The sequence below is a fragment of the Sander lucioperca genome, chromosome 13 (assembly GCF_008315115.2).
Source record: "Sander lucioperca isolate FBNREF2018 chromosome 13, SLUC_FBN_1.2, whole genome shotgun sequence".
NCBI classification, from domain to species: Eukaryota; Metazoa; Chordata; class Actinopteri; order Perciformes; family Percidae; genus Sander; species Sander lucioperca.
In genome coordinates, this window is record NC_050185.1 from 30573031 (window position 1) to 30583538 (window position 10508).

The 10508-nt window shown below is 41.3% G+C and overlaps 1 protein-coding gene across 2 annotated transcripts in view; it reads left to right on the forward strand.

The window, feature by feature from the left end:
• Positions 1 to 3650, forward strand: part of mcama (melanoma cell adhesion molecule a) — a 51592-nt gene extending 47942 nt beyond the window's left edge. The window contains exons 15-16 of one of the 2 annotated variants that reach the window (XM_031308224.2): positions 743 to 863; positions 2497 to 3650. In XM_031308224.2, the coding sequence (XP_031164084.2) occupies positions 743 to 863; positions 2497 to 2499 (124 nt within the window). In that variant the 3' untranslated portion in view covers positions 2500 to 3650. The remainder of the gene's footprint in view (positions 1 to 742; positions 864 to 2496) is intronic. The other variant, XM_031308225.2, reaches the window with a different exon arrangement.
• The last annotated feature ends 6858 nt before the right edge of the window (positions 3651 to 10508 follow it).

Below are 10508 nucleotides of genomic sequence, written 5' to 3' on the forward strand. Positions count from 1 at the left end.
ATGGTTGACAAGTACAGCAATATAGAGCCTTATCCTTTGAAGAAATTTGGAATGTGACTCTTGGCTTATTCCTCTTAAATGCATCCAAAACCTTAAAATAATATGGCAGTAATGAGAAGTTTCAATATATTACTGGAACTCTCTAGCCTGACAAGCTAGACCCACATCAAGATGTTGGGTCTGGGAACTCACCATTGGTAGAGCTCAATCCGAGGGGCGGGATAAACGGTTGTCTTTCGAATTACCACTGCACGCAATAGGATAGCGCTACAATCAACCAGAGCAACGAAGAAGGTTGCGGAGCTAGTTGATAGATTAAACTTTTGCTGTATCCGGTCGGCAAAACTTCCTTTTTTAAGAATGACTTCAGTGCCGTTCTTTGTTCTTAACTCCGAGTCTTCCAGAGTCGCAAAGCCGACCGCTGTTCGCCAGCAGCAGCAGCAGCAGCAGCCATAAACCCGCCCACCGACTCTATACACGATGTGATTGGCCCGGCCAGTGTTTGGTTTTTTCAGCTTGCAAGCCAACGGAGAGTTGCTAGACCCCCTGGCTGCAAATTACATTTGCTGCCGCTAGGGTACGTCTAGATTTCTAGGCTAGGAACTCTCAGGATGTATACCTCTCAGGGGTATAGTAACACAATGTTAACCAATGAAAGAAGAATATGTGATGAAACCCAGTCCCTCTGTTATTACCTGTGTCTCTGTCAAATTCCACATGAGCCAACCTTCCTTCCTGTCAGCAGCACCAAAGAGAAGACCACCAAAGATGACATTGTCGTGGAGATGAAGACCAACGCAAAGAATGAGGAAGCTGTCCTCTTAAAGGCTGTCAACGGAGACAAGAAGGGCCCTAGTGACCAGGTAACTATTGTGGCTGGATGAATGTGATGTCATTATCGCACAATGTAAAAAAGGACTCCAAAAACCAAAGTTTGTTCTGCTTAAGTTTTAATAGTCGTGGAGCTCAAATGTAAAGTTTGTCCTGAGTGAGTCACTAGAGAAAAGCTCATGGAGAAGGGAAAAGAAAATTCATCGCAGATGGAAGTCAGGAAATGCAGAGTTAGACATCCTGTTCACAGAAGCTGTTTTTAAATGTGGATATGTAATGTGCATGTGGGGTAATAGCAGTGCTTTTTGCAGCAATTATTTAATGGTTGTTAATAAACCCGCACCAGCTGCCAGCATGCAGAAAACTAATTCTGATGATATGAGGATGGACGTGATTCAGACCGATGCAAGTGTTTGGGATTTAAAGGGACACTCCCATGTTTTTCAGTGTTATCTCCAGTGCTTTAATGCACTGTGCTTGGCTTTTTAATGTAGTTAAATGGTTGTTATTAGAAGCAAGTTAGCAGATTTAAAGATTTTATCTTTCATAATTATTATTTATTTATTTTTATTTTGAGGTGTAGTGGCGATTGATTTTCTGGTCCTTTGTAAATACTGACAGAGGCACTAAACTGTCTCACTCCTCAGTATATCTCAGATCTTTTATCCCACTACAACCCTGCTCGCACTTTAAGGTCCTCTGGCAGGGGCCTTTTATCTGTTCCAGACTCTGGGCTGAAGACTATAAGGGGGACAGAGCTTTTGAAATAAGAGCCCCGAGGCTCTGAAACACCCTGCCCGAGAAAATACGGCAGGCTGAGTGAGTGGCTTTTTGGAAAGCTAAGCTTAAAACCTACTTTTATCGCACTGCCTTCCCTGATTTAATCTGATTCTAGTTTTTAATCTGTTTATAGGTTCTGCCATTTTTAATTTTCTTTCTGTAGTTCGTTTTAGTACGTTTATTCGTATTATTATTCTTGCTATGTGAAGCACTTTATAACTTTGTTTTGATAAGTACTACATAAATAAAGATATTATTATGATCTTAATTCTAGCACCGGGGGATGCCAACGTCAAGACTTTTCAAATTGTTCACATAGTGCTTTATTAGAATAGTTGGGGGAAGAACCCTTATACTCACATACGTCACGGTATCTTCATGGTTGAATGCACTTCTTGAAAGGAAGTCGCTTTGGATAAACGTGTCATCTTAATGAATGTAATGTATTCGCTTTCTTGCTGAGTTAGATTAGGAGATCGCCACCACCTCATGTATGTACGCTAAATAAAAAGCTGCAGCCAGCTAACTTAGCTTAGCATAAAGACTGGAAATGGAGGGGAACAGCTAGTCTGGCTCTGTCCAAAGGTCACAAAATCCACCTGCCAGCCGCTCGACAGATAACGTGTTAACTAGCGAGCTTTAGAGGTGCTGGTAGGCGGATATATTTGACCTTTTAATAAACAGGAATTTCCCTTTTTATTTGCAGATCACAGCTCGTGTGTCATGTGTAGTAATTACTAGGGTGTGTGTGTGTGTGTGTGTGTGTGTGTGTGTGTGTGTGTGTGTGTGTGTGTGTGTGTGTGTGTGTGTGTGTGTGTGTGTGTGTGTGTGTGTGTGTGTGTGTGTGTGGAGGTGTAACACTGTCGCCCTCCTCTGTCCCTCCAGTGAAGTCCCTGACGGTTCAGCAGCAGGGAGGACACATGAAGCCAGCAGTCCGTCAGTGTGATCTGAGACCTGCAGGGTAACCCCACCTCACAGTCAGGACATTCCCCCATCATGCTTTGTTCTCAGCAGTATTTAGTAGATGCACACAGGAACACACCACCACATACTTGCATTACACACACACACAAACGCATACAGGTATGTCTGTACTCATGTGTATTTTCCTTTGAATGAATGTTTGCCTCCCTGACATTCAGTTCCTCCATTTTGTTTTGTACCATTTCCTTAAACTGTTCAGCGTGTGTACGATGGTGTCTCGTGTTGCATCATCCAACTTTTTTTTTTTTAGGTTTTTTTTTTAATGAAAGTGTATATATTATATATATTTTGTTATTTAAGATATTTTGGCACGCCGATTTTCAACCGGCGGTAGCGTCTGGGTCATGTGCATGTTGATCCGTGTTCATGGAGTCCAGGCGAGTTTTGGGACGGGACATGATGTCAGAGACCAAACGCTTTACTGTTGGTTCACAGTTTCACAGTCTCAGAGAGAAGGCTTGTCAGTGTGTTTCCTTCACTTTGATTTGTTTTGATTGACACCAATATTTGTAGAAGTTGATTTTGAAACGTAACCAAAAAAATGACGAATACTGAGGCGTTTCCCCGAGATGAGTAATCACAATATTATCTGTGAGAGCTGTCAGTCAGACACACTGGCAGCCTTCTTTTGCAAACTGCTGTCAAGCCTTTGTACTGTTTGTAAATAAGTGGTAGTGTACAGATCTGCTAGTGGTGGCCTTGGACTGTTACTGAAGGCGAAAGGGCCAAAGGTTAGTGATGTGCTGTGCCTGTTTTTGAGAATGCATCATACACTGAATTAGTTTTTTTTCTTTGGTTTGCTCTGTGTGTTTTCTTTGTTTCCACTGAGAGCTCGTTGGGCCTGAAGAAGGGTTCCAGTGTTTGTGCACGTTTGACATGTTTACTACAGACGACCCATACGGTACTGCCTTTTTTCTCCACCCTCTAGGCAGCCATACGTTTCAGTTTGTTTCTGTACAGTTTGATACGGTGGTCGACAGGGGCAAACGCCCTGCAACTTAATGAAACACACGCAAATAGACAAAACACAAGCAAATTAAGAAAACATCTTCATAAATATGGCAACACATGCACAGCATTTAGCAAACGCGCTACAAATACACACAACACTACCAAATACAGAAGCGATGCTAAAAGAAAAGCACACAATCCCCGAAAACAAATGCAACCAAAAAAAGCTGCATATTACACAACGTAAGTTCTCCAGGCCTCTAGGGGGAGCGCTAAGTGGAACATCTGGATTTTCGACCCCACAGGAAGAGAGCGCTCTGCCTTTTTATTACCACGAGTTTACAGACACGTCTCTGCTGATTGGGTATCACCTGTGACCTGAGCCAATACACTAGAGACACACCCACCAAACGAGAGAAAACATATCTCAAACATAGACTTCATATTTACAGTCTATGATCTCAAAGCAGTTGCACACCGTTCTGAGATTGAACGTGCCCCGGCTCTCTCTCTCTCTGTCTCTCTCTCTCTCTCTCTGTCTCTCTCTGTCTCTCTCTCTCTCTCTCTGTCTCTCTCTGTCTCTCTCTCTGTCTCTCTCTGTCTCTCTCTATCTCTCTATCTGTGTGTGTGTGTGTGTGTGTGTGTCTCTCTCTCTCTCTGTCTCTCTCTCTATCTCTCTATCTGTGTGTGTGTGTGTGTGTGTCTCTCTCTCTCTCTCTGTCTCTCTGTCTGTGTGTGTCTCTCTCTCTCTGTCTCTCTATCTGTGTGTGTCTCTCTCTCTCTGTCTCTCTATCTGTGTGTCTCTCTCTCTCTCTCTGTCTCTCTATCTGTGTGTGTGTCTCTCTCTGTATCTCTCTATCTGTGTATGTCTCTCTCTCTCACTCAGTGGGGTCAAAAATCCAACTGTTCCACTTAGCTCTCCCCCTAGAGGTCTGGAGAACTTCCGTTGTGTGATCTGGATGCAGCGTTTTGTTTTTCGTTGCATTTGTTTTCGGGGATTGCGTGCTTCTCTTTTGCATCATTTCTGTATTTGCAGCACGTTTGTGTATTTGGTTGTGTTGTGTGTATTTGCAGCGCGTTTGCTAAATGCTGCGCATGTGTTGTCAAATTAATGAAGATGTTTTCTTAATTTGAGTGTATTTCATTAAATTGCAGTGCGTTTGCCCCTGTCGGCCACCGTAGTTTGAGAATCAACTGGCAGACACTTACAACTTGTTTACTTAGATACGCCATCACAGGGAACATTTAGTTTCCTGTTCAAAATTACAATAGTTCCCCATCCATGGTAAAGTCTGCTCGGCATTACTCCTAAAACCATCATGAATCTTTAAGAACAATACAAGTAGACATGGATGTTCTTCTCTGTGATGAATACTGAACTGAATACGTGAAGTGAATGTAAAATAGTGGCGGTGAAAGGGAGAAATACATTTAATGTCTACCTGCAGCTCTTCCCAGTTTGTCATGTATTATCCCGACATTCAAGTCACAGAGCTAAACATTCAGGGGAAGGGGTTATGGGGTAAAAAAAGAAATCCCTGACAATCTTTGAAAAAACCTCATTGTTGTTTTGAAGGTGTTTCCAGAATCCTTAAAGTCTCTTCTAACCATCTCTATCAAATCATATTCTAAGATGCAACTGTGTTTCCTAAAACTACAGGCGGATATCACTTTGCTCTTTTTATTGTGCATGAAAATACTGATTAATCAAAAAAGATTGTGATATTCCCGAATCCAAACAAAGCCAGCAGTATTCCTCATTCTTTATTTTGTCTTAATTCTTCTTTTCTATTATTCTTGAATCCCCATTAGCTTCCACAAAGAGGCCGCTACTTTTTCTGGTGTGTCCACACAAAAGCAACAATTTAAAATCAAATAAAAAAAACATAAGGTAGACAATAAAAACTCACAGTGAAAACAAACCACATGGGAGGAAAAAGAAATGAAAAACAGCACTAACTAAAAACTAAACATCGAAGTAAGATTATTTTCCATTTACCATCTATATCTTTTTTTTTTTCTTGTCGGGCACCATTGTGCAGCAGATGGATTTAATTATTTATTCAGACGTGTAAAAGAGTCTTTAAAAGTTCTGGAAATGCCTTCAGAACAGCGGTACGTGTTTTTAAAAGATTGTCAGGGATTTATTCTTCAGCAAAAAACGATATTTGAATGTAATGATAATAGATGAGAGGCACAAACTGGAGCTAATCTACATGATGCTTTTGTAAAAACCAGTCGGTACGTTTCTAGTAAATCTGCTGAAACATGCAACAACACTGGTATGCTCCTTTACGGCCCCTGTTGTGAATATATGATGTACTGATTGCTCACTGTGTAGGTTATTGTGATGTTATTTTTGCCCAGATGACTTGCAACATTAACAAAGTAGTGATATGTTCTGTTTTTTTCCCACTGAGTTGAGATGTTGAAGTTGTAGAAATATCCAGGTACGGGACGTTCTCAGGCAGGAGGTGTCCTCGTGTGCGGTGCGATGCGGTCTTTATACGATGGTTTAGAGAAGCCACACAAAGCCATAACACCAACCGTCTGCCGTCTGCAGCCAAACATTTCTGATTTGATCCGAAAATCTTTAAATACGACATTTTGTGTTTTATTGTTCTGGAATTTTCACCAGTGGGAAAACAAGTTTGAAACTGAACATGTGTGTAAATTAAGTACTGTACATGTGATTCTTTGATGCTTGTGGTTTTTTTTCTTCCTTTTTTAAATATTTTTTGCAAGAAAATAATGCCAAATAAAAATGTTTCATTTTAAGAGAGACTGTTTGTATCTGTATCATTATTTTTGCAGCAGTATGAATGAGTACTTTTCTTTTCTTTTGCCCCGAGGGCTCAATATGAACCAGAAGAGCAGCGAGTTGAGTGTGCTGTTGTGTTAGCGCTGCACAGTCCCTCAGTGAGGAGACAGGAAGCAGCGCTGCCTCCAAACCGCTGTCAGCACGAGCTGGAAATGACTCCAACAGTAGCTCCGGTTTCCAGCTGGAGTCTGAAGGGAGGAAGGACAGAAAACAACTCACATCTGCAACAAATTCAGACACCTCCAGAGCTTCCCACTGCAAAACAAATCAGCTAGTCTTTATTCACTTAGTGAAAAGCATAAAATACCAGGCGCCAACATGTTTATCTCTGAGAGAAAGTTAAAAAAAAAAAACTTTTCGGTTGCTGGTTAGCTCAGCTGGTAGAGCAGGCGCCCATATACAGAGGTTTACTCCTTGACGCAGCGGCCGTGGGTTCGACTCCGATCTGCGGCCCTTTGCTGCACGTCATTCCCCCTCTCTCTCCCCTTTCAAGTCTAAGCTGTCCTATACAAATAAAGGCCTAAAATGCCAAAAAAAAATAAAAATCTCTCTATAAATCTATTTTGTGTTGACTTTATACAGTAAATGCTTTACATTCTTGGCCTCACACACCAACATGCAAGGCATTGCATGGGGATTGAACCGCCAGCCCTGTGATTAGTGGCCAACCTGCTTCACTTTTGTGTTTCAGACAGCCGCTATATGACCGTACGACGCTGCTGATGAGGGCCGGGCCATTGATCAAATCTGATTTTCAATTACCATTTTGGCTTCCAAGGATGATAATCGAGAGAAAATGATTCTTGTGCCGCGTTCTGTTTCACAACGATGCCCTCGTTTTGTCGCGTGTTCCAAGTCCAGCGCGCGCCTTTCCTTTTCGCTGAGTTACTCACTGGAACATGTTGAATATGGTTTACAGAAATGTTGGATATATGTTTAGGTGTTTTCAGTAGGTTGTGATAGTGCACTACATTTTATTTCCGTCTAATTTTTATCTATGTATTTCTTATTTTCTCTAGTTGAATTTTATTTAAAGTTCAAGAAAATGTTCTGCTAGTTTAAGGAAAGCTTTGAAAAGTCAGTTTTTACAATTTACATCTAATTTCACTACTACAAATTTTATAATACATATAAACAAACAAAATCAACCTGATGAATAAACCTTTACATCTAGGTAAAAACAGGAAAGTCTAAGACATGGATGTAAAAATATTTAATAACTAGATCTGAGACTTTTGCAAACAATTATTTCATTCTGAGAAAAGTACTGAAAGAACAGTTTACTCCTCAAAGTGTCTTTTGTGTGTAGTTACTCTTTCCAAGAATTTGTCCAAATGTTTGTTGTAGTTCTACGGACAAACCACACAGATCAGATGTTAAAGAAAATACTGTTTAATTAAAAATCTTAATGGCTTAGGCATGAAAACATGGCAACACAACGAATGCTGAGGATATTAAAAAGGCAATAAATAAAATATTTACACAGGCCATAACAAAGCAATGAAGACAAGTTTTTAGTAGGCAAGTTGTTGAAAAGGCTAGTTATGACTACGCCACACGTCATTAACCAGTGGATCTAACCCAACACAACAGCTGTGTGTGTGTGTGTGTGTGTGTGTGTGTGTGTGTGTGTGTGTGTGTGTGTGTGTGTGTGTGTGTGTGTGTGTGTGTGTGTGTGTGTGTGTGTGCGCGCGCGCTTGTTTAACTATTTTTGTGGGGTCCAAAAACCGAGAGTCCAGTATACTTGTGGGGTCCCGACAGCTTTGTGGGGCCAAAATGCTGGACCCCACAACTTTAAAGGGCTGTTTGAGGGTTAAGACTTGGTTTTAGGATTAGGGTTAGAATTAGGTTATGGTTAGGTTAAAACGCATGTATAGGGTGAGGGTAAGGGTTAAGGTTAGGCATTTAGTTGTGATGGTTAAGGTAAGGGGCTAGGGAATGCATTATGTCAATGACGGGTCCCCACAAAGATAGTGCCACAAACGTGTGAGTGTGTGTGTGTGTGTGTGTGTGAGAGAGAGAGAGAGAGAGAGAGAGAGAGAGAGAGAGAGAGAGAGAGAGAGAGAGAGAGAGAGAGAGAGAGAGAGAGAGAGAGAGAGAGAGAGAGAGAGAGAGAGAAGCCTCTGGCAGTGATTCAACAGGAGTACAACTGTCAGCCTCAAACGTATCCTCACACAGCGGCACTTTCATGGTCGAGAGTTAGTGCCCGTTAGTGTTCAAACACTGAGATGGAGTGAACACCAAGCCGAGGGGCTGACCACACATTCTCTGTAAATCAACGCGGGCTGAGGGGCAGCATGCTGCTTTAAGATGCGTTTGGTTCGGGGGAAATTAAAGCGGCGAGACTTCTGTGGAATTACAGCGATACAGAAACCTCCGATTCCCTAACCTCAGTCTTATCAGCAGGGACACAATCAAAGTACACGTCGGAGCTGTTGCTCATTTTACTGCTTTTCCTCATTGTTTTTACGTCAATGTGCAACACCTTCCCTTGCTACTTTATTCACATGAAGCATACTTCTGTTTACAAGAGCGTGGAGACGGCCCTGAATGCACTCTACAGACATGACGTGTCAAACTTATTTACAGAAGGAAAATATATCAAATTAAAATCTGCAGCCTGATAAATATACCAATATCAACTAGGGTTGGGCGAAACCACAACATTTGGTTTTGGTACTGTATCATGTAAGAGAGAGAAATGTCATGATTTATGAGGTCAATGCGAAATCGAAATGTGATTTTGGTATTGACGGGGCTCTAATTATCCGTTTTAGATACCTCCTGTGACGCTGCCTGCATATCAAATGACCCAACTCCAAACTCTTGATATGTTGTTATTGAAAGTGAATATCTGAGACAAACGGCCCGAAAAAAAAAATGCTCCAATTAAAAACAAACTGTGTAGATTTCATTTAAACAGTTAAATTGCGGAGGAGCCGTTTCTGTTTTGGTTTGTCTGCTGGCATGTGCAGGTTGTGATTGACAGAAGGCACATTAACATGTTACTGCAGAAATCAAAAGTGACGATCTATTTTGAAAAGGGAAAAAAAGGAGGAAATTGCACTCATAGTTAAACGGAACGCGTCAGACATATTTTCCTGTTTTATATGTGAACGTGGAAATGAGATGCTCAGTCCTGTCTTGTTTCTGGCAGTGACAGCTGCTCATTATCGGTCCACTGGAGAGAAATCTAAAAACCTGAGTGAAATCCACAACACTGGGACTATTTAAAGTTTACTCCATTTCAATTTTAGGTGGTGATTTGGAGATTTTTGTTGGATGTGAGTGAAGTCCAATTGATGACTTTAAAGGTGCTGTAGGTAGGAGTGTGAAGATCCAGGACTTAGACAAAAAATTTGAACATCAACAACTTCTCAGTCCCTCCCCCCTTTCTGCTAAAGCCCAAAACGGTCTCCTAAGCCCCTCCCCCCACAAGGGAGAATGAATGCGTGTGCATGAGCAGTGATTGACACGCAGTTAGACACCCCCCCCCCCAGGCTGTAGATGGTGCCAGAGGAGCTGGATTTATTTTTTAATGACCTGCTTCATGTAGTTCTACTGGAACATAGGGTCAGTCTCAGCAAATATAACAGAAAGTTAGTTTTATAAGGCTTAGCTACTGTACCTTTAAGACAAATGAAATGGCAAATCCACACAGTTGAGATGCTGGAACTTGACTTAAACGATTATCAAAATAGTTGCAGATAAAATTTTCTGTCGATCAACTAATCTCTTAGTAATTTCAGCTCTAACATTTTATTTGCCTTAGAAGGCTCATTGGTCTTGTCAACATTCATCCTGCGACAAATTCCATGAAGTGACTGAAATGTCCGAGTTGCACGAGATGCAGCACGATGGGCGGATTACTGGAACTGAATGAGACATCTCCACAGTTTGAAATGGGAGAAAGTGAATGGGGAAGCATCGCAAAGCTGATTTTAAAATACTGGTTGTATGCACTGTAAATCTAATGCAGGTACGGTAACAATAATCAAGAAAATCCAATCATTGTAATGTTCTGTAATAATGTGTCATTAGTAGGGTTGGCTATCGTTTGGATTTTTGCGATTCCGATGCTGAACCAGTACTATTAATATGATTCCCATTCCTAAACCGATTCTTGAAAAACTGAAAAATG